Here is a 24,353-nt window from a genome sequence, read left to right as displayed (position 1 = left end):
CATTCGATCGACGTCTTGGTTTAAAGTGTCTCGGGGAAGTTTTTCGATTATAATGACTTGACGCTTTGCGAATAAAAAAAAGTAATAATAATAAAATAAAAATAAAAATAAATATTTGTTTATTTAAAAAATCAACATATTTTTATCAATAAATTCAAATGAAATTGTGGCAGGCAATTGAAAAAACGAAATACAGGCGATTTTTATTATTTATTTATTTATTTATTAATTAACGAATTACTGATACGCGATAACGATATTTTTATTATTTAAAAATAATATAAAAAAAAGGAATAGGTAATTTAAAAAAAAAAAAAATTAATACAGTGCAATTGGTTACGCTTCTGTGATTTAATTGTGGGTGCTATAGAGTAAATATTTATCATAGGAAGAGGAATTAAGTGATTTTGTATACCGGTTTACTTTATAATTATCAATATCATCTGGTTGGGAACGCAAACGGCTTTAAAATGAAGCGACAAACGTCGCAAAATCAACAACAGCAACAGCAACAACAATTGCAACAGCAACAAATGTCTACGATGCAGCAACAATATAGTCAGCATAGAAGTGAACGACAGATTACAAGACAACAAATTACTACTCAGCAAAGAGGTCGGTTGCTGAAGACATATGTGGATTTTATAAATCAACGCGAGATAAAATTATCCATTATTTATTACACTTCAAACTGTCTCTCCTCTTTATTTTTTATCGATTAATTTTTATTATTAATATTAAAATTTTTTATTGTTATCCTTATTATTATATCATTTAAAATCAATAGTTATATTACTTTATATAATTATTCGTGTTGAAAAATTTATTCCGCTGCTCTCGTTTGCCGAGATTCTATTTTTGTGCGAGAGCCCCAACGCGTGCCTCTCCATCTTCAACTAAAGATAGATCGTTTCTACGTCCGTGCCCGGTTTTAAAAAAATCCTTTCCGAGCTTACGGCTGTTTTTTTTTATCAATTTACTACCAAAAATCAAAGGCTCAGCTGTCAAAATTTTAAATGAAATATTTTTTTTAAAAGTATTTTTAGCACGAGCGCACGAAAATAATTTTTATTAATAGTGGGAATTATTTTGTTCAAGTCTGAAGATGAAACTGTAAGATGAAAACATAAAATAGTTGATTTAGGATTTGGGAAATTTTTTACTAAGTAAAATGTCAAAGTATTTTAAAGATAATGTACAAAACCATGACTCTGCCAAGTACTATTACGCTTTAACACGTTAGATATATCTATTTCCTTGCCAAATGTCGTTAATGTCACAAACAAATAGTGTTTTATGTGTCAAGTATTAATGCCACCGTTAAAATTGGTGTTGATAAACTGCTAGGAAACAAACTATTGCTAAATAATTACAATAATTAAATTTATACTTATTGCAGATATTCAATTCTTATAAAACAAAGTTATCATTATGAGAAATTAAAAAAAAAAATCAATAGTTCATTGAAAAATTTATAAAAACACTCCGTATATTTATATCTCATCTACCAGCTGATCAATCGACCGTCAATGAACGGTAGTAAATAATAAATAAAGTAAAAAAAAAAAAAAAAGAGAAAACTGAAGTGAGATGTGAGACAAAATAACAGGAAGGAATAAAAATAATAAATAAAATTCAAATAAAAATAATTGGCAAAGATAAACATGAAATAGAATTTTTAATCATGGCTCGTAAATGTTATTTTAGCCAGTGACTAAATTATTTTGCGTAATATTATTTCGTCTTAATCCACCGCAAATTTATAAAAATTATTTTAATATTTTTGGATAACGTTTAAATTTTAGTTTATAAAACCATAATTATGTCAAGTTGTTGTAGTACAGACAGAATTAATATGAGAATAAGAATAATAATAATAACGATAAGAAAAAGAGATGAAGAAATGAGACGAGAGCCACATCATGACTCGGGTAGAGCGCCCGCGCGTAAAGATAGTTGCTCCTAAAATGGGTCCCGGTAACGCGATCTCGTCCCGCACAAAAATAGTCTTCCCATTATCCCCGCACTCCACCAACTGAGATCCCTATTGCTTCTACGATTTTATACACACGAAGCTGAAATGATGGTCATCGAGAAAGTATGCATTTATACTCTATATATTCCTATTAATCTAGATTATTCAAGCTGTCAACTATTTTTTGACTAGTGTAATTAAAATTATATAAATACCTTATGGTTTATTAATACCTTCTAGCTAATACTCTAATTTTATATATAATGAAAATCAGGAATATCATTTCCTAGTCAAGTCATTGGATTAAGATTGTTTAGACTATAGAGGAGTAGTAAAAATTTAAAACCGAGGTCAGCTAGATAGAGAATATTGTCTCTCCCTTGTTCAGAATTGTGGGCATGGCATAATTTCTCAGTAGATATCTCATTTATTGTATGTAAGCCTGTGTAATTTTACTTAATTACTACTTGGACCAGCGAAACAGCGAGTTAATATGAAAACTTTGTCATTACATTCATCGGGCGTAACGTGGGCGAATTAAAAACTATCGTCATTATGTCTAAGCTTTATATTTTTAATTTATTATATTATAAATAACTTGATTATTTTTACAGTGCAAGGGGAGTTGGTAATGACAACATCACCAGCACCAGTGTGAGTGTCATATTTCTGATGATTTATTTTTTAATTATAGCCGCGATAATAGTTTTATTTTTATTGTTCATCAATTTTTTTAGATTTACTGGAAGACCCGGAGATCCCTCACCGCCGATATTTGAGCAGATATTTAAAAATGCAAGGTTCGCGCAAGGTGGTAACGCTATTTTTGATGGAAGAGTACGCGGAAATCCGAAACCTAGTGTTTCATGGACACATAAAGGTGCTCCATTAAGAGAATCACAGAAAATTAGAATGTCGTATGATGAAAATACTGGAAATGTTACATTACAAATAAATCAAATCGGTCCTGGTGATGAAGGAGAATATACTTGCAATGCGCGAAATCAATACGGTAATTATTAAGTTAATTTTTTTTTTTTAAACTAAGTAAAAATTATTAATACTGATAATTAAATTCAAAAGGTGAAGCTATTTGCTCGGTATACATTCAACCTGAAGGCTTTGGTCCACCACCAAAACAAGGATACAAAGATTACCAGCAACGTTACTCGCAGACTATTGATAAACGTTATGTCAATGGTTCAACAACCACGACAATTACCACCGAAGAATTTAAAGTCGATACATTTGAGTACAGATTGTTGCGCGAAACTGAATTCCGTGAGTCTGTGACACGTCGCTACGTCGGTGAAGCAGATTCTCAAGTATCAACAACGTTAGATCGTAGCTTAGGTCCGGTTGCGCCTCCACAAATAAGCCAGAAGCCGAGAAATTCAAAACTTGTTGAGGGTTCTGATGCTGTTTTTACTGCTAAAATATCTGGCAATCCCAAATCCAGGGTAAAATAATTTTATTACTGTCTTAAATTACTTTTTCTTCAAGTATTAGAATTTTAAATATTATTATTATTATTATTATTATTATTATTATTATTATTATTATTATTATTTATTTATTTAATTGGTCATGGAGTCGTAACTCCTTGCGGCCATCCAAAATACATAATTTTATATAATAGTATATATAGTGGTCTATATATATATATTTTATATATATATATATAAAATAAATAAATATTAAATTACAGACAACGTGGTTTAAAGATGGGCAAAGAGTCCGCGACTCTCAGCGTATAGAAACAGTTCATTCAAATCAACAAGCAACTTTGCGTATCAAAGGAACGAATCAAGATGACAGCGGACACTACACACTATTAGCAGAAAATCCACAAGGGTGTACAGTGTCATCTGCTTACTTAGCAATTGAACAAGTTGATCAAGTAGATCATGCACAGCCCCAGTATACTCAAAGAGAAGTAATAAAAACTGTCGAGACAGTGGAAACAACTCCAGAAGCCAGTAAAGCCCTGCCGCCAAATTTCGTTCGCACTTGCGCAGATCGTGAAGTAACAGAGGGTAAAATGACAAGGTTTGATTGTCGTGTTACTGGACGTCCTTATCCAGAAGTAACATGGTACATCAATGGTTACCCAGTTGTCAATGATGCAACACACAAAATTCTTGTTAACGAAAGCGGTAATAATTCATTGATGATTACCAATGTGACACGCTCTGATGCTGGTATTGTTACGTGTGTTGCTAAGAATAAAGCCGGTGAGACCTCATTTCAGTGTAATCTTAATGTCATTGAGAAGGAACAAGTGGTAGCCCCGAAGTTTGTCGAAAGATTCACCACGACTAATGTCAAAGAAGGAGAGCCGGTTGTTTTTAATGCTCGAGCTGTCGGTACACCGATACCACGCATATCCTGGCAAAAGGTTTAACCCGAGTGATTTATTATTTACACAATTAATTTTGTATTTAAACTGATAATTTGTTTGTAATTATATAGGATGGCGTGCCGCTAGCGCCTGGACCTGACGTCCGCATTACAGCAGACGGCAGTGGAGCATCAACATTAGATATCCCCTACGCAAAATACACTGATGCAGCTTGGTACCAATGTACTGCTCAGAATATCGCTGGATCTACAGCGACTCGTGCCCGGCTCTTTGTTGAAACACCTAAAGGAGCGACCCCTGAACCAAGACGCCTGAATTTACCCCGACCGACTAAAGTCATCGAACCAGAGTAATTTAATATTCATTTTATTCGATAATGTTGCGTTTGATAAATTGTTTTATTATTGTTGTTTGCTGTGTATTGTGTAGACCTGCGCCTGGTCCTGAAGTGATTTATCTGAGACACGTGGAACGTGCTAAGCCTTACTTACCTCCCGCTGAGGAAGACAGGATTTATCCACCTCCGAGATTTATCGTTCCACTACGAGATGTTCACCAAATCGAGGGTGGACGCATACACTTCGAGGCCAGAATCGAACCGGTGGGCGACCCAACTATGAGGGTCGAGTGGTACGTCAATGGAAGAGTCTTAGAAGCTAGTAAGCATCACTTTGTTATTCAAAAAATATATACAGGGCAGAGGTACCGTTTTAGAGCCAGTTTTGGACATGAAAAATTTAAATAAAATAATTTGTAAAAGATGCAGTAACATAATTAATTTTTAAAATCTTTTCCAAGATGCTTTTACCCCACTATTAAAATGGAAACTTTATTTTATACTTTTCAATTAATTTAAATAAAGTTTTAAATGCCCAAAAATAGTACTTCTACTTTATATATATTAAAATTTACTTTAAAAAAAATTTTTTAACTTGTAATTAGGTTCTCGAGCAACTTCACTCTTCCGTTTTGGTTTTATCTCTCTGGACTTGATCAGCGTTGTACTTCATGACAGCGGTGAATATGTTTGCCGTGTTGTCAGTTCAACTGGAGTCGCTGAATCTCGCGCTGTCCTCAGTGTTACACGTAAGTATAAATATTCATTGGGAATTAATTGTTGTAATAATTTATTAACTACTTTGATAATAATTATTCAATTTATCAGCACGTGCAACAATTGAACAAACAAGTCAACATCCAGACAGCCTACGATATATACAACAGCTTGAGGATTACTCAAAATACCAAAGACAAGAGAGCATTGAAGATCAATCATCCCAACGTCCGGTCTTCATTCGTCCACTTCAGGAGCTTGGTGAGCTTCAAGAGGGCCGTAATGCTCATTTTGAAGCTCAACTTACTCCTGTCAGTGACCCCACTATGAAAGTTGAGTGGTATAAAGATGGAAGACCAATCACAGCCAGTAAGAATTTTTCTATCTATAAATATTAACTACTATAATTTAAATTTATAAACGTATTTGTTATTTTACTAAAAGGTTCAAGAATTACGACAATCTTCAACTTCGGATACGTCTCGCTTAATATAATGCACCTACGGGCTGAAGATGCCGGTTCTTATACTGTCAGAGCTGTGAATCGTATGGGAGAAGCAATAAGCACTGCGACTCTTCGTGTCTTTGGTATGCAATTATTCAATATATATCCATGAGCTAACAATTTATTTTTCAATTATTTTACAATGTATATAATTAATGGACTTTTTAATGATAGCACGCACTAGCGTAACAGCAGACCTTGGAATTCCTGAACAGCAAAAGTATATTGAGGCTGCTGAAGAATTGGAGGCATATCAACAAGCTATGCATCAAAAGTATGTTAGAGAAGAGCCAGAACCAACGAGCCCACCGGAATTTAAATCACCAATTAAAGATCAGATAAACATTCGCGAAGGTGGTTTCGCTCACTTTGAGGCACGCTTAGAGCCTGTGGGTGATTCTGATCTTCGTGTTGAATGGCTCAAGGATGGACGCCCTGTTGAAGCTAGTAAGTTTTGTTTTTTATCATATCAACTCAGCTATTCGTTATCTTAAACCATTTAATTTACTTATTTAAAGGTTCAAGAATCACAACTTTCTTCAACTTTGGGTACGTCGCCTTAACCCTGAAATACGTGACAATTCACGACGTCGGTATTTATACTTGTCGTGCATACAACAGCGTCGGCGAAGCCCAAACAATGGCTCAGATGAGTGTAATCAGTAAGAACGACATTATTTACGACAGCCAACATCCACAAGGTCTTCAAAAGATCCAGAGTCTTGAGGATTCAAGTCGTTATCAACGGCAGATATCGGAACAAACCCAGGTAACGCAGAAGCCTCGGTTCCTGGGACCGTTGAAGGGAACCAACAAGATCGTTGAGGGACAGAGGGCTCACTTTGAAGCCCGAGTTGAACCACAGAGTGATTTGTCGATGGTAATTGAGTGGTATCACAATGGAAAGCCTATCACCGCTGCTAATAGAATCCAAACTTACCATGACTTTGGCTACGTCTCAATTGACATTCTTCAAGTTCGCTCTGAAGACGCTGGTACTTACACTGTTATCGCTAGAAATGCACTCGGGGAAGCTCGTCTCCAAGCTACTATGGTCGTTGAAACTCGCTCTGGCATTGATACCACCAGCATGCATCGCGGAGCTTACGAAAAGACTCAGCGTCTTGAAGAATCTAGATTCGTTGAGCCGCAATATCATATTGAAGAGATCTCCAAGTCTAAACCGATCTTTGTTCAGCCACTGAGTGACCCTAAACCTGTCAGTGAAGGCAAAAATATTCATCTAGAATGTCGTTTGGAACCTATGGGAGATCCTACTATGCGTGTCGAGTGGTTCCAAAATGGCCGCCCCGTTACTGTTGGTTCTAGATTTAAAACTTACTATGACTTTGGATTTGTTGCTCTGGATATCGTCCACACAACTGTGCTGGACTCTGGAGAATACACTGTCAGAGCTACTAATCATCTTGGATCTGCTCACACTTCTGCATGCGTCAGAGTAATTGGTAGATCTGACGTCGTCACTGAATCTCAAAACGAACAGTCTCTTGAGCAAATTCAAATGCTGGAAGATTCGTCTAAATACAGAAGACATATACAAGAAGACGTTACTGTAGTCCAGGCTCCGCAATTTACTCGGCCACTACACAACATCGAGACCGTTGAATTGACTAACGTCCATCTTGAATGTCGCTTACAACCCGTTGGAGACGCGACCATGAGAGTCGAGTGGTTCGTCAACGGATTACCTGTCACTACTGGCCATCGCTTCAGACCTTCTTACGAATTTGATTATGTAGCCCTAGATATTCTTGGTGTCTACCCAGAAGACTCGGGTGTTTACACATGCCAGGCACGTAATCAACTCGGAGAAGCAGTAACTTCTGGATCTGTTCGCGTTCACGCTAAAAAAGATTTGATACTCGAGTCTCAACATCCTGAAGGATTGGAACGAATTCAATATCTCGAAGATGCTTCGCGTTATAAAAGAAAGGAACTCATTGATGAAGTTGTTAATGTAAAACCTAAATTTGTAACTACTCCGAAAAATCAAGAGAACCTTCTTGAAGGACAATATGCGCACTTCGAGTGCAAGCTCGAGCCTGTAACAGACTCAAACTTGAAGGTGGAGTGGTTCAAAAATGGACGTCCGGTCACAATAGGTACAGTTATATTTTTTAAAGTCATCATTATAATTGTAATTATAGTTTTAGTTTTTCAAACTAATATTTATATTTATATTTATTTTTAGGACACCGTTTCCGTCCCATTCATGACTTCGGTTACGTTGCACTCGATGTGACCGATCTGATTGTCGAAGACTCCGGTAAATACACCTGTCGCGCAGTAAATTTAGTCGGCAGTGACGAAGTCAGCTGTATTTTAAGCTGTCGTTCAACAGCTCAAGTCCTCACCAACACTCAAAATGAAACGGGTCTTGAGCAAATCCACTATCTAGAAGACCGGAACAAACATCGCCGACGCGAAGTAATTGAAGAAACAACAACCCAAGCTCCAATCTTCACTACATCTTTGAAGAGTGTCGAAATAAAAGAAGGCCAACGCGCGCACTTTGACTGCCGTTTGATTCCCGTTTCCGATTCGACCATGAAAGTCGAGTGGTTCCACAACAACATACCAGTTAAAGCTGGCTCGCGTTTCGTCGAGACCAATAGTTTCGGTTTCGTCGCACTGGACATCATGTACGCGTACCCAGAAGACGCTGGTACTTACACTTGTCGCGCTAAAAATGCCATCGGCGAAGCAATCACTTCAGCAACAGCTGTCGTACACTCAAAGAAATCAATCTACATGGAGTCCCAACGCGAAGAAGTCTTGCAACGTCTGCACCAACTTGAAGACCATTCAAGATACCAACGCAAGCAGGCGCAAGAAGAAACTGTATCTCAGGCTCCAGTCTTCACTATGCCAATCAAAGATCTTCGTGTTGCTGAGAATCAAGCGGCTCACTTTGAAGCCCGAGTTATTCCCGTCGGAGATGCTCATCTCAAAGTTGAGTGGCTTCGGAATGGTGTTCCTATCGAAGCTTGTAAGTTTGTTAAATTTTCAAATATTTAATTAATAAATTAATTATTCAATTAATCGATTAATTGATTTATTTAGCTAATCGCGTAACAACAATGCACGACTTTGGATACGTCGCTCTCAATATGAAATATGTCAACCCAGAGGACTCTGGTACTTACACCTGCAGAGCTATTAACGATCTAGGTGAAGCAGTGACATCTGCAACACTATTCGTTCAATGTAAGTGATATTCTGTTGACATGATTTGAACCCACTATTCAATTACTCATTTATTCTGAAACAATAATAATAATTCGTAATCAATTTTCCGAGCTTTCAGTAAATTACATTTAAGTGTTCATTCCCCTGCGCTTATAAATTTTTTTATTACACGCTTTTTTTGTCCATGAAACAGCCAAAGCAGCTCTGCAGCTTGAGTCGCAACACGAGACCGCATTGACAAAGATCCAGGCTCTGGAAGACTCAAGCAGATATCAACGTCGCGAGGAAGAAGAAGTTCTCGTTAAAGAAAAACCCCGTTTCACAGTTAAACTGAACGGTCCAACGAGTTTAGTTGAAGGGCAAAGCGCACACTATGAGTGCCGTATTGAACCCTATCCCGATGCTACCATGAAAGTCGAGTGGTTCCATAATGGGCAGCCACTTTCCACAGGACACAGATACAGAACAACATGTGACTTTGGATTCGCGGCTTTAGACGTTTTGACTGTCTATGCTGAAGATTCCGGCACGTACACTTGCAAAGCCACCAATAGACTTGGCTCGGCTCAGAGCTCTATTGAGCTTTCTGTTAAATGTAAGTCCACAACAAACAACATCACACATTTAAACAACAAAGACTTTACTTTGTTTTATTTATTTATTATGTTAACTTTATTTATTTAAATCAATTATCTAAACCATCGTCTTATTCTTAGCTCGAGCTTCCATCATAAATGAGACTCAGCACGAAAGCGCTTTGAAGAAGATTCAGTACTTGGAAGATGACTCCCGATTCAAGCGAATTGAGCGCGACGAGTCATTTGTCGCAGAGAAACCCAAATTCGGAAGACCTTTGAAGAACATCGAACACTTGCCTGAGGGCAAGAGTGCTCATTTAGAAGCGACACTGACTCCAGTCAACGATCCTACCATGGTCGTAGAGTGGTACAGAGATGGAAATCCAATTCCACAGGGTCATAAATTCAAAACAACTTACGACTTTGGTTACGTCGCTCTGGATATTCTTTATGCTTATCCTGAAGACTCTGGTACTTACATGTGTAAAGCTAAGAATGCCGTTGGAGAAGCTGTTACCACTTGTGTCATCAGTGTTGATTGTAAGTATACATAAAACTTGTAATAAATAAATTTACTTTATCATTTTTTTTTCTTTAGCTAAACAAGGTTTGTATCTGGAAACTCTGGATGCTCAGCGTCTAGAACAGATCCGTAAGTTGGAGACAGTTGAAGTAAAAGAAGTTGCTGAGAAAGAAGTTGTCTATCAGAAGCCGGTGTTCCTGACTGCGTTGAGCAACTTGGATCATCTTAAAGAAGCAGAACACGCTCATCTTGAATGCAGAGTTGAGCCTATCAACGATCCGAACCTCAAGATCGAGTGGTTCGTCAATGGTAAAGCAGTTAGAACTGGGCATCGTTTCCGTACGACTCATGACTTTGGTTACGTCGCATTGGACATTCTCTACGCTTACTCCGAGGACTCTGGTACCTACATGTGTAAAGCAACGAATCTCGCTGGAGAAGCTGTCAATACTTGTACAATCCGTGTTGGCTCACGTCGTAGCATTCTCTTTGACACTCAGCATCCAGATGGATTGGAAAAGATCCGTGAACTTGAAGCTCAAGGACATCCAGCTCGACTTGAAGTCGAAGAGCCGCCAGTATTCCCACCGCGATTTGTTACAGAGTTACGCGGTACCACGGAAATTTATGAAGGACAGACAGCACACTTTGAGTGTCAAGTAGAGCCTCTGCATGACGCAAATCTCCGAATTGAATTCTATCACAATGGCAAGCCATTACCATCAGCTTCGCGTTTCCATGTGACCTTTGACTTTGGTTATGTCGCATTGGACATCACTCATGGAGTACCAGAAGATGCTGGTGAGTATTCTGTCAAAGCTATCAACGCTCTTGGTCAATGTACTTCTACCATCAATTTGAAAGTCATTCCACGCGAGAGTATTATCATGGATACACAACGTCCAGAAGGATTGGACAAGATCCGTGAGTTGGAGTCTGCTCAACCATGGAAACGTCCTGAAGTATCTGAACCTGTAACTAGACAACGTCCAGTATTCACTCAACCGCTTCAAAACATCGACGCTATACCTGAAGGAGAAACTGCACACTTTGAATGTCGTCTCATCCCAGTTGGTGATCCAACACTGAAGGTAGAATGGTTCAGAAATGAAAAACCACTTGGAGATAGTTCTCGAATTACTAAAGTCCACGACTTTGGATACGTATCATTGGACATAAAACATGTTCGCGATGAAGATGACGGCGTGTACATGTGCCGAGCTTCTAACCCACTTGGAGAAGCTGTCACCACTGCATCAATGAAAATAAAAACTAAAGCAAGTATCCAATTGGAAAGCCAACATCCTGAAGCTCAAAAACGGATTGCCCAGTTGGAGGCCGATAAACCTGGACGTGCTGATGAACCAGACAAAGTCTTCGACAAACCGATATTTACACAACTTCTTACAGGACCCAACGAACTCTGGGAAGGCCAAGTCGCTCGCTACGAATGCCGAGTTGTACCAGTCGGCGATCCGAGCTTAAGATTCGAGTGGTACATGAATGGCGTAGAACTTAAAATGGGTTCTCGCTATCACGTCAGCCACGATTTTGGTTTTGTTACCCTAGACATTTTGAAAGTTATTTCCGAAGACTCGGGTGTGTATTCATGCAAAGCTATCAACAACGCTGGTGAAGCTGTGTCATCAATTTCACTGAAGGTTAAAGCACGCTCAGCTATTGAAAAGGATGCCATTCAACCTGATGCTTGGCAGAAAATCCAATTGAAAGAAGCTGAAATGAATAAAGTACCAGAGATGTTTGTAGATACTACACCTCAACAAGCACCAGTATTTACTACACACTTGAAGAGCTATGACAAGCTTCAAGAAGGTCAGCATGTTTACTTAGAAGCTCAAGTTGAACCTCGAGCTGATCCAAACTTACGCACCGAGTGGTTCAAGAATGGAGTACCACTTCAAACTGGTACTAGACTACGCAGCACCTTTGACTTTGGTCTCGTAACTCTTTCAATCAACGGTCTCAGAGCTGATGACTCTGCTCTGTACACTTGCAGAGCCACAAACCTTCTTGGTGAAGCTGTATCCACTTGCAGCTTGAAGATCGACGACCGCCACTGGCTTTTAGGAGATACTCTTCATCCTGACGCTCTTTCGAAGATTGATGCGCTCGAACAACCAATGGCTCCGACTCCAGAACGTCCAGAGCCTACGTACGAAGAGCCAGTGTTCATCACTCACTTGAACAACGTAGAGTGTACTGAAGGAGACAACGTTCACTTTGAGTGCAATGTCGAGCCTTCCAAAGACCCAACAATGAAGATCGAGTGGTTCTTAAATGGCAAAGCATTGCCGACTGGTGCCAGATACAAGACTATCTATGACTTTGGCTACGTCGCCATGGACTTAGTCCACGCTTACGAAGAAGACTCTGGAATGATTACGGTCAAAGCTACGAACTCTAAAGGATCAGCTCAGACAAGTGGAACATTAAAATGCACGAGCAAACAGAATATTTACCTTCAAACTCAACATCCTCAGGGACCAGCTGGTCTTGAAAAAGTCCAAGAAGTTGACGAAGCCTTCCAATCAAAGTCCAAGAGACCTGACGATGCTCCTGAGCCGCAATATCCCAAACCGATTTGGACGGTACCTCTTCAGCCCGAGTTTAAACTCGGAGAGGCTGAACCTCTTCATCTAGAAGGCCAAGTTGAGCCTAAAGACGATCCTAATTTGAAAATTGAGTGGTACTTCAATGGCAAAGCTTTGGAGCACGGTTCTCGGTTCAAGATGACCAGCGACTTTGGTTTCGTTACTTTAGATCTCACTGATGTCTATGATCGAGACTCGGGAATTTACAGTTGCAAAGCTTACAACAAAGCTGGAGAAGCTTTCACAGCAACAACCATTTACTGCTCGACCAAGGAAAATATCATTGAGCGGTCTCAGCATCCTAAAGGAAAAGAAGGATTAGAAGCAATCCAAGATCTTGAAGAGTCTTTGAAGAGACCCGATGGAAAACCAGCAGAAGCTGAAGAAGGTCATCCTCCAGTATTTACATCACAGTTTGAGACCTTGACCAATTTATCTGAAGGAGAGATTGCTCATTTCGAAGCTTCACTGACACCAACAGGTGACCAGACAATGGTAGTCGAGTGGTTCTACAACGGAAAAGCTCTAGAAGCAAGCCATAGAATTAGAACCGTCTATGCCTTTGGTATGGTCGTTCTCGAAGTTCTTGGTACAAAGATCGAAGACTCTGGAACTTATTCCTGCAGAGCAACGAACAAATGGGGACAAGCTGAGATTTCTGTGAATCTAGAATGCGTTGACAAGTCCAAAGGACAGAAACCCAAGTTTACAACTCACATTCAGTCGTTGGAGGGCTTGAAAGATGGCCAGTCAGTACACTTTGAATGTACCCTGATTCCTGTAGGTGATCCTAACATGAAGGTCGAGTGGTTCCACAATGGACAGCCATTGAGACACTCATCACGTTTCAAGATGGTTTCGGACTTTGGATTTGTCGTGATGGACATAGCTGGAGTGATGTCTCATGACAGCGGAGAGTATGTATGCAGAGCTAGTAACAAGTTCGGTGAAGATTTTACCAAAGCAACCATCAAGTGTTTCGGAAAGAGCGGAGTTTATCTTGACTCTCTTCAACCCGACTCATTGGCGAGAATCCGTGAGCTTGAAGCTTACGGAGGTGACCAGCCAGCTGCTCCATCAACTCCAGTAGCAGAGCCACCGAAATTCATCACTCAAATTACAGACATCACTAAACTCGTCGAAGGACAATCAGCTCACTTCGAAGCACGACTTACTCCGGTCACTGATCCAGACCTCAAGGTTGAGTGGTACTACAACGGCAAGAAACTTCCTCATGGTCATCGTTACAGAACTTTCCATGACTTTGGTATTGTAATCTTGGACATTCTTTACTGCTATGAAGAAAACTCTGGTGTCTATGAATGCCGAGCTGTCAACAAATACGGAGAGGACTCAACAAAAGCCACTCTCAAGTGCATGTCCAAAGCTAGTCTTATTTTAGAGTCTCAGTTACCAAAGGGCATGGAGAAAGGTCTTGAGAAAATTCAAACTCTCGAAGACTCGATGATTAAAACGAAGGATGAAAAGATCACTGAAGAACGTGGCAAAGCTCCAGTATTTACTGTTCCTCTTAGTAACATCGATGGACTTCGCGAAGGCGAGAGTGCTCACTTCGAAGCACGTTTAACGCCGACAGATGATCCTAGACTGAAAGTCGAGTGGTTCTGGAACGGAAAACCACTTAAAACTGGTTCACGTTTCCGTACGTTCTGCGACTTTGGCTTTGTCATCTTGGAAATTTCGCCTATTTATCCTGAAGACTCTGGAGAATACAGCTGCCGTGCTACCAATGATTACGGAGAGGCAGTGACCAGTTGCACAATGAAGTGCACTGGAAAACGAAGCATCATCTTGGAATCCCAACTACCCAAGGGCATGGAAAGTACCATCGATAAGATTGCTGAACTAGAAGGTCTTGGAGGTGAACCAGGTCAAGTAATTCCCGATGATGATACCGGACGTCCTCCTGAATTTATTACAACTCCATCAGACTTGACACTGAGCGAGAATTCTCTTGCTCACTTCGAGTGCCGTCTTCTGCCGGTAAATGACTCCAGTATGCGAGTCGAGTGGTTCCACAATGGGAAAGCACTTAATGCAGGTTCGCGTATCAAGACTATTCATGACTTTGGATTTGTTATTCTTGAAATAGCCAATTGTTATCAACGAGATTCAGGTTTGTACACATGCAAAGCTACCAACCGTCATGGAGAAGCTACCGTGTCATGTAAATTCCAAGTACGCGGTCGTCAAGGTATTATTTTAGAGCCACAATTACCTACTAACTTTAAAACTGGAACAGAGAGCATTCAGAAACTTGAGGAAGCTTTGTACAAGAAGGACGAAATCCTTGCTGAAGAAGAGAAACCCAATCCTCCGAGATTTACTGTCGAGTTAAAAGATATCGAAGTTGAAGAGTCTGAATCAACTCACTTTGACTGCCGTGTAGAACCTGTGGGAGATCCAACGATGCGTATTGACTGGTTCCATAATGGCCGACCATTTGCAACTGGTTCTCGTGTTCATATGATCAACGATTTCGGATTCATATCTTTGGATATGTCTTACACTTATGCGAGAGACAGCGGTGAATATGTTTGCCGTGCTACCAACAAATGGGGATCAACAACAACCAAAGCAACCATCACTTGCAAGTCCAAGAAAACTGTTGACTTTGACTCACAACTTCCTTCTGGAATGAGTGGAGAAAAATTGAAAGAACTGGAACGTGGACCTGTCAGTGAACCACCACCCGTTGAAGAACTACCGCGTGTTCCACCAAAGTTCATTACTCAGATTCAGTCAGCAACTGTCGAAGAATCTGAGCCCGTTAGATTTGAATGCCGCGTTGAGCCAAAGGAAGATCCGACTCTGCGCATCGAGTGGTGGAGAAACGGTAAATTGATACCAGCTGGTCATAGATACCGCGCTGTCTACGACATGGGATTCGTATCCATGGAAATTCTTTATGTCTATCCCGAAGACTCTGGCGAGTACGTTTGTCGTGCTATCAACAATTATGGAGAAGATTCAACACGTGCTTCAGTCTCTTGCAAAACTTTACCCAGCATTATTCTTCAAAACCAAGTGCCCAGGGGTATGAAGAGATCTGAAACATTGATGCAGATGGAAGCAACTATCAAGAAATACACTTCGGAAGTTCATTTAACAGAAGATGACCTCTATGATGCCGAGAAACGTCAGCCTCCGCGATTCGTCACCCAGATTCAGAATCAAACTGAACTCGTAGAGATGAACAGCGCAAAATTCGAGTGTCAATTAGCACCGGTAGGTGATCCTAATATGAAAGTCGAGTGGTTCTTCAATGGCAAACCACTGCATCATAAAAATAGATTCCAGCCAATTTATGATTTCGGTTACGTTGCTATGAACTTCGGTTGGGTTTATCCAGAAGACAGTGGAGAATACTTGTGCCGCGCAACGAATCTCTATGGAATGGATGAAACCAAAGCTATCATCAAGACTTCCGGTAAACCTGGAATTGTTTACGAGTCTCAACTTCCTAAGGGTATGAAGAGTATCGAGATGATCCGTGAAATGGAAGCTGCTTGGCAAGTGTAAGTACACTGAACTTACTCAGATGTTTTAAGACATCTCATAAAAAATGAAACTGATAATTTAATTTATGTACAGAGCACCTGAAGAAGAAGTTGAAGAAGACAAACCTCGTACAGCTCCAGTGTTTGTTAGTAAACCTGAGCCAGTAGAAGTTGAAGAATCTGACTGGTCAAGATTCTGTTGTCGTGTGACTGGTCACCCTAGACCACGGGTGATGTGGCTGATTAACAATCACACCGTTGTCAATGTAAATAATTATTTTGAATTTACAAAAATATTTTTTTATTTTATCTGCTCAAGTCATCATAAAATAAATTTTTACTCAATTAATTTCAGGGCAATCGTTACAAGCTTACTTATGATGGAATGTATCACTTGGACATTCCTAAAACCCGTCAGTACGATCACGGAAAGGTTGAGGTAATCGCCAGAAGCTCATTGGGAGAAGCTAGATGCGAGACCACTTTGACAGTTAAACAACGTAGCGATGATTACCGCAGTGTCTTGAAGAATTCCCCGAGACGTGAGTATTTAAGTCCTTGGGGACCAGGTCACTGGAACACCGAGAACTTGGTAGATCCTCCGCAATTTTTAAACTTCAATTCCCGCAATAAATTATCATCGGTCCGTATTAAAGAACTAGAAGAAAAAGGTATCAAATTTGATCGATACCACGCGGGTTTATATTTTAATGCGGAGAATTTATCAAGAAATAAAAGCTCGGTCGAACGTAGAAGCCATTTTACATGGGAACATCTCAATGAATACGCATACAAATCAAAGAAACCGATTCAACATTCATCAACATCATTTAAATCAGTTAAAAATTATAGAATACGAAAAACATTATCAATACGGCACATACATAGCATTCGACAAGAAAAATCAGTTACATCATTATCAACATCTCAATCTCATTTAAATGAACATCCAAATCCTTATTACCATCACACTTGTTCCAATAAAATCCAACAACCCGTAGTAGTTATCCCCGCAGCTTCTACTCCCAGCGAAGCTTCTTCTACTTCTCTGGTCATCGAGATTCCGGTTTGCAAAGGCATTAATAAGCCAATTGAGCATAACAGCGTACTTCGTTTCACCCATACCGCGAGGAATGAACTGCTCCAGGTAATGAGTGCAACCAAAATCGTTCGGTAAACGTATCAAGTATCGTCTGATCAAAAAATAAAATTTTTGTTTAGTTTATTCCTGTCCTTTAGTGTAAAAAAAATAATCGCTATTATTAGCATTCATTTTATTGATGTTGTAAATTATTTATTTGTGAAATCTGTTCGTTAAATTCGCTAGAAGCAATATTACATCTGCTTAAATATTAATGTCATTTCATCAATTGTTTATTAACAAATTTACTAATTATTTATTATCAATGTGATAATCATTTCCTGTTATCGTTTACCTTTTGATGCATCAATGGAAAAATATAAGTTTAAAAAAAAATTTTATGTAATTAAAATGAAGAAAAAAGTTTGCGAATGACGTACTGTGTCGTATTAAAACCTATTGCATTTATATGACAATATATATTCAAAATAATATATATGTTGATGATCGTTTTCTATCGTGTCGATATTGAGAATGTTGATGGGCATGTTAATGTTTCCTCTGTGATGTTTGATTGTGTTGTGAAAAATTAATTTACTAATTTTTTATTCAATAGCTTGGTACGATATTGGTCTGGCTCAGTATCAATCAGAGCGTCAGGATACTGAGTTGGAGCGAGTATTTGACGAGAGACACCACAATGTTTCTCAAGGGGTTGGAATAGCAACAGAACATCATGGCCAGAAGGTTTACAAAGAGCCAGAGACTGAATGGCAGAAAACTATAAAAACCAAGAAAAATGAGGAAGGTTATTACAGCAAACTGATGGATCTTGAAGAAGAACAACTGCTCAAAGAAGCGAGATTGAGAGAAAGTACTCATCAGTTTGCTATTCCGGGTGATAAAGTTGTCAGCCACTCAGTCGCCAAGGGAATGGCACAGAAATATCAAGATAGTTTGTGAGTTATGATCAATTATTTGTTATTTATGTCCACTAATACTGTGATGAAGAAAAATTAATTTAATTTACTATATTTTCTAGACAAACTACAACTCAAGATACTACAGTAGTCCAACCACCGCCGAGACCAGTCAAAAGATTTACTACCGAAGTTGACATTGACTCTGAAAGAATAAAAGAAAGTGGAAAATATCCACCAGGTCCGACTGAATCAGCAGTTCATGGTCGTGAAGTTCATGTAGCGAAATCTAAACAAACGCAAAAGGAAACCAAAGGTGATACGGAAATCACGAGAAAAATTACGGCAACTGAGACAACGGAAGTTGAACACAAAGCTAAAACTCAGGAGCGCGTAGTTCAGGGTCAAGTTAAACCGGCAGTGCCGCCGGTGTTTACTAAAAAGATCCAACCGTGTCGAGCATTCGAGCAAGAGCAAGCGAGATTTGAAGTCGAGTTCGATGGTGATCCATTGCCAACAATAAAATGGTACCGTGAAGACTTCCCGATTCAGAATTCATCTGACCTTCAGATCTACACATTTAGTACCAAGTCTGTGCTGATTGTACGTCAAGTATTTATGGAAGACTCGGGAGTATTTTCAGTAGTCGCTGAAAATCGTGGTGGCAAAGCTAAATGCAGTGCTAACTTAGTTGTTGAAGAAAGAAGACGTCAGCCTGGAAGAGGTGGAATTGTCCCGCCTAGTTTCCTGACAACTATTCAAAGTACATCAGTACCAACCGGACAACTGGCTAGATTTGATGCTAAAGTCAGCGGTACTAAACCTCTTGACGTTTATTGGCTAAAGGTACGATAAAATTTTTTTACTTTTCTTTAAAGTAATTTATTAATTGAAATAAAATTATATTTTTTAATTACAGAATGGGAAGAAAATTACAACAGACATAAGATACAAAACTCTGGAAGAAGACAACACCTACACGCTTTTAATTTTGGAAGCGATGCCAGAAGACACTGCTAAATATGAATGTGTAGCAATCAACAGTGCTGGAGAAGCACGTTGCGAAGCTGAGTGCAATGTTCACGGTGCCGAGTCACCATCATCATTAAAACCATCGAAGCCATCAACACCCGGAGTTGAAAAAGCACCGGCTGTTCTTGAGCCACTCAAAGATCAAACGATCAAAGAAGGCGCAGCTGTGGCGTTTGCATGCAAGATCAATGGCAAGCCGATTCCTACTGTACAATGGAAGAAAGGAGACAAGGTAATAACAATTATTTTTTTTTTAATATATAATTTACTTCTCCCAATTTTAAAAATCTGATTATTGATGGTAATCAATGCATGCAATTATTTTTTTAAAGATTATCAAACCTTCAAAATACTTCCAAATGCATAAAGAAGGGGATCGCTGTACCTTGAGGATTTCTGAAGCTTTTCCAGAGGATGAGGGCGTATACAAATGTATCGCTAAGAATCCTGTTGGTGAAGTAACGACATCGGCTAATCTTCGAGTATTAGGTAAAAATAATTACTAATAAATTTATTTTATATAAAAACAATAAATAGTTAGTATTAATATTTATTATTTTAATATTTAGCACCTGACAGTACAGACGTTTTGCCAAAATTAACACCTTTGAAGGATCAAATTGTTATGGAAGGACAACCAGCTCAATTTAAAACTCAAATTAGTCCACCGAAACTTAAACCAACTGTCCAATGGTACCGTGAAGGTGCATTAATTCCTCAATCTCCTGATTTTCAGGTAAATAATAAATAATTTTGATATTTACAATTAAATTTATTGATGTATATAAATTATGGGTATTTTCAGACAGCCCCCCCCCCCTTCCCACTTTTTAAAAATATGTAATGACTATCAATTGTCATAAACGTATTCAAATTTTATTAAAAAATTGAAACTTTAATTGAAGAAAGGACAACGTAGTAGTAATTTTGCCGAGATATAGAATTGAAAAAAAAAATAATTAAGTTGTTTTTAACTAGGGGTTAAACAAAATTTGTTGAATAAAATTCAGCCTACAAAATTTGGAAATTTGAATTTTAAAATTGACATGAAAATTTTTCTTAAAAATTATTTTCCAAATTTCGTTTAACTCCCAATTGATGTTAACTATAATTTTTTTAAAATCTATACCTCAGCGACATTGTTCTTTTGTCAATTAAGGTTTTAATTATTTTTTGATTCATTAATATAATTTTGATACGCTTATGATGATTGAATCATGGAAAATTTTTGAAAAGTGGAGGGTGGGGGCACTATCTGAAAATGGCCTTAAATTGAAATTGGAAATTTATGTCCATGATTAATTTGGAAGAAATAGTGTTCGTATTTAATAAATTTCATTTATTTATTAAATAACAATTAATTTAATTTTTTTAAATTGCAGATGATTCATGAAGGTAATAACGCAGTTCTTCTTATCGCAACAACGTATGAGGAAGACTCTGGAGTTTTTACTTGTCGTGCGACAACTTCTGCTGGCACTGTGGAAACGTCAGCTAAGCTCATCGTAAAAAGTAAGATGTAAAAAAAAACAAATCCAAATTAATAGCTAACCCTATTGGTGTGATAACGATTGCTTTCTCTCCTTTTTTTTACATAAAAAAAAAGAAAAAATATAGATAATTAATAATAAAAATAATTAAATTTATGAAAGGAAGAGAAAGACTGAAATAATGAATACTTAAATTTCGGCATCGTTGCTTAATTACATTTAAAATTATCTATTTAAATCACTTACAGTTTTAAAAATTATACTAGTCGTTTGACAATAAATTAAAGACGCGTCGGGCAGTTGATAGTTTTTTTTTTCTAAATTATTTATTAACAACTAACTCAAAATAAAAAAAAAAAAAAAAACTAGCAGGAAAAGAAAACAAGAAGGTGGTCCAAGTTTAATAAATTGAAAATGAATGTTGTGCTCCGATATATTTTAAAAAAATATGACTGTTCACTTTTTTGTCAACTAGTTAAAATTTGAAGAAATAAGATTATTTATAAAAATAGCGAGACGTAAATACTCAAGATCAATTTAAATTTTATTTCTCGTTTTTTAACTTGTTGAGAAAAAAAAATATTACGAAATGTTGGATAACTATAAAAAGTTAAATATATGTGAAGCTTGAGAAGAAAACACATTAATTACAGTAAGAAAAACAAAAGTTTTAAGTCATTTAACAACATATATATTTTTAGTCATATAAATTTGAATGATATTTTAATTATTAATTATTTATTATAAAAAAAATTTAACATGAATCTATTATTAAGATTCATATAAATAAAAAATAAAAAATCGGGTTTATATATTTAGTAATAATGAGTTTTAATAATTAATAAACTAATTAATACATACAAATATTTATTTCTGTACACAATGGAATTATCCAAATAAAAATATGCTTTGTGCAATAATAAAACATAAACAAATTTATATGTACATACATAGATATAGATATAGACATAGACATAGATATAAATATATAGATTATATATTTATAAATTAAAGTTTGTTCATAACTCGTGTCTCAACGAATTGTTAAACCGCAAAACTCATTTACTACTGCATCGTTACATTGTCAACATGTTGGCGTCTCTCCAAGATATTATGTTCCACAATAACAACACCAACAACAACAACAATAATTAAATGAATATAAATAAGAGAGAAAGAGTTAAGGTAAAGAATTTACAAAAATAAAAAAAACCTCCAGTCATTATTAAATTTATCTTCTCTAAACTCCAAAGACAACTTTATATTCTGAACTTAATATTTCTTCTTTTATCATCTTCTTTTGTAAATAATGCAGTAAAAAAAAATTTCCACGAAGTATCTCGTAATTCAGACGTATTATATCGTGCACCGTAAACTGAAGCACCCGGCTTGTAGTGTACGTGCCGTGTGCACTTGTAGCTAGGCTTAGCTTCTCATCTTATGCTATTTCTGCCCGCGTGACGTGTATTACATTACCCATCTATATTTGGCTGCGCTCAAGACGGCAAGCACCTCAAGAGCCCTCAGATGTTTCATAAAAACCTCCTGTTGTAATTATTTACTTCTTTATACTTTTTTTTAATTGGAAAAAAAATAAAAGGAGAACAATAATAACTCATAATGAATACGAGAAAAGTTTACGTCTTGGCTGGATGCAGCAGTTAAAGCAGCAGAATATTTACGCACAATGGGCACATGTCTTCACGCTCTCTGATTCCCCTAACACCAGAGCGTGTTTATTTCGTATTGTACCTGACCCGCCGTTATAAATCGCGCTGTTAAATCTTGAATAAAAATTTTTTTTATCTAAAGAAAAAAAAGAATTGATGTTTATATTCTGTCAAGGTTGATAAACAACTTGTATTTCTTCCCACTCTTTCTCTCTTGTATTTATTTAAAATTCTTATTAATAACTCTGTTACAAAATAATTATGCTACCCCTGGGAGTCGTTTTTCGAAAGACATCGATGACCTTGGCAGCGACCACCTGAAGACGATTGAGATCGTGACGTAGGAATCGTATGTTTAAATCGTGTCCGATGAGTCTGCGAAGTAAAAACAACCTGGCTGAATCATCTGAAGCGAGGACAGCAGCATTAATTGGATTACTACCGATTACACTGGCGTATTAAAGTGCAGACGTAGTATAATTGGACGTGATTGAAGACACTGATGAAAAGTTTGTGGAGAGAAGGTGAAGAAGGTGTGAGACGGGGCGGAGGTGGATGAAGAGAGTAAAGGAGAGAAGCTCGCGAACCTATTTCGGAAAAGCCCCGGCTGGGTTTCGGTGATTCAGTAGTCCAGAAATAAGTAGACACACATGTCAGCGTACTCTCTCACTCTTTCTCTTTATCTGTGTCTCTGGAGGGAATAGATGATGATATTCTCGGCTGCGGTCAATTCTTCCTCAAGACTCTCAAGACTACAGACGTGAGAGCTTTATCATATGAGCTAAAGATTGAAAGCCTGGAGAGATTACATTAATTTATGAGGGATTACTTTTAAATTTATTTTAGTTAGTTCATGATATTAATTAATTTTAACAACAAATGATGATTGTTAATTCTTCAGGAATTGATTTATGAAAAGTATTAAAATTTATTTATTTAACAATAAATGTACATTATTATTTTAATAATTAATAAATTATTCAAATTATATTATTTAATTTTAGTAAATATTATTATACCTAAGTATTTATACATTAATTTTAATTAGAGTACTTAGATCTAATTTAATAATAAATATTAAAATTATTTTTAATATAAATTACATAAACATCAATTATTAAATTTAGTGTTGTTGAAAAATCACGACAGCAACTTCTTTATTTTGAAAAAAATAAACAAACAACTTGGACCACCTTCACAGTTATTTTTTTAAAATTAATCAAATATGTATCCAGTTCAAAACTGGCCGTACTTCAGTCAGACTGTGAGTTTAAAAATTTTGTCCAGATCTGACTGAAGACGGCCAAGAAATACTTGAACTTTTTTTACGAATTCCACTTGTTCAACTGTCAAACACACGTCACTTTATTTTATTGTCTTTCACTCACTTAATCCACTGTCAAGTGTTTAAAATTTTTTATCACTTTTTATATGAAACGTATGAGTAAAGATAAAAAAAAAATTTTATCAAAAAATTTAAAAATTTAAAAGAAAAAAAATAAATAAAATGAATTTATAACGAAAAGACAGCAATTCTGATGACTTCCAGTGGATAACTGCGACGCGTTGCCGTTAAGGCTGATGTAGTAGGATCTAGAAGCTGAAGAAGTAGGAACGTATGCCCCTCCACAGGTTTTAATCTCGTAGAGTAAGGGAAGATGATGATATGCATCAGACACTCCCACCGAGTCTAATTGCTTCTTCTTCTTTTTCTTTTTCTTCTTCTTCTTCTTCTTCTTCTTCTTCTTCTTCAGTTATACTCTTTCTCTTCTTCGTTTTTTAAATTATTGTTTTTTTTTCCTTGATGGAAGAAATAAAAA

The 24,353-nt window shown here is 37.3% G+C and overlaps 1 protein-coding gene across 2 annotated transcripts in view; it reads left to right on the top strand.

Moving 5' to 3' along the window:
- LOC103577378 (titin) overlaps positions 1–24,353 on the top strand; it is a 118,145-nt gene that overhangs the window by 35,043 nt on the left and 58,749 nt on the right. For both annotated transcript variants that reach the window (XM_053739882.1, XM_053739881.1), the window contains exons 48-71: positions 2,590–2,629; positions 2,713–2,987; positions 3,059–3,435; positions 3,684–4,373; positions 4,448–4,686; positions 4,767–4,996; positions 5,280–5,423; positions 5,503–5,760; positions 5,836–5,979; positions 6,071–6,343; positions 6,415–8,019; positions 8,109–8,906; positions 8,981–9,124; positions 9,300–9,701; positions 9,823–10,224; positions 10,283–16,358; positions 16,435–16,606; positions 16,696–16,882; positions 18,038–18,380; positions 18,464–19,187; positions 19,261–19,605; positions 19,706–19,862; positions 19,943–20,109; positions 20,756–20,885. In XM_053739882.1, the coding sequence (XP_053595857.1) occupies positions 2,590–2,629; positions 2,713–2,987; positions 3,059–3,435; positions 3,684–4,373; positions 4,448–4,686; positions 4,767–4,996; positions 5,280–5,423; positions 5,503–5,760; positions 5,836–5,979; positions 6,071–6,343; positions 6,415–8,019; positions 8,109–8,906; positions 8,981–9,124; positions 9,300–9,701; positions 9,823–10,224; positions 10,283–16,358; positions 16,435–16,606; positions 16,696–16,882; positions 18,038–18,380; positions 18,464–19,187; positions 19,261–19,605; positions 19,706–19,862; positions 19,943–20,109; positions 20,756–20,885 (14,322 nt within the window). The remainder of the gene's footprint in view (positions 1–2,589; positions 2,630–2,712; positions 2,988–3,058; positions 3,436–3,683; positions 4,374–4,447; positions 4,687–4,766; positions 4,997–5,279; positions 5,424–5,502; positions 5,761–5,835; positions 5,980–6,070; positions 6,344–6,414; positions 8,020–8,108; positions 8,907–8,980; positions 9,125–9,299; positions 9,702–9,822; positions 10,225–10,282; positions 16,359–16,434; positions 16,607–16,695; positions 16,883–18,037; positions 18,381–18,463; positions 19,188–19,260; positions 19,606–19,705; positions 19,863–19,942; positions 20,110–20,755; positions 20,886–24,353) is intronic.

Source organism: Microplitis demolitor, chromosome 6, assembly GCF_026212275.2.
Source record: "Microplitis demolitor isolate Queensland-Clemson2020A chromosome 6, iyMicDemo2.1a, whole genome shotgun sequence".
Lineage (NCBI taxonomy): Eukaryota > Metazoa > Arthropoda > Insecta > Hymenoptera > Braconidae > Microplitis > Microplitis demolitor.
The sequence above is the reverse complement of the archived record's forward strand: the minus strand, read 5'-3'. Positions and strand labels throughout refer to the sequence as shown.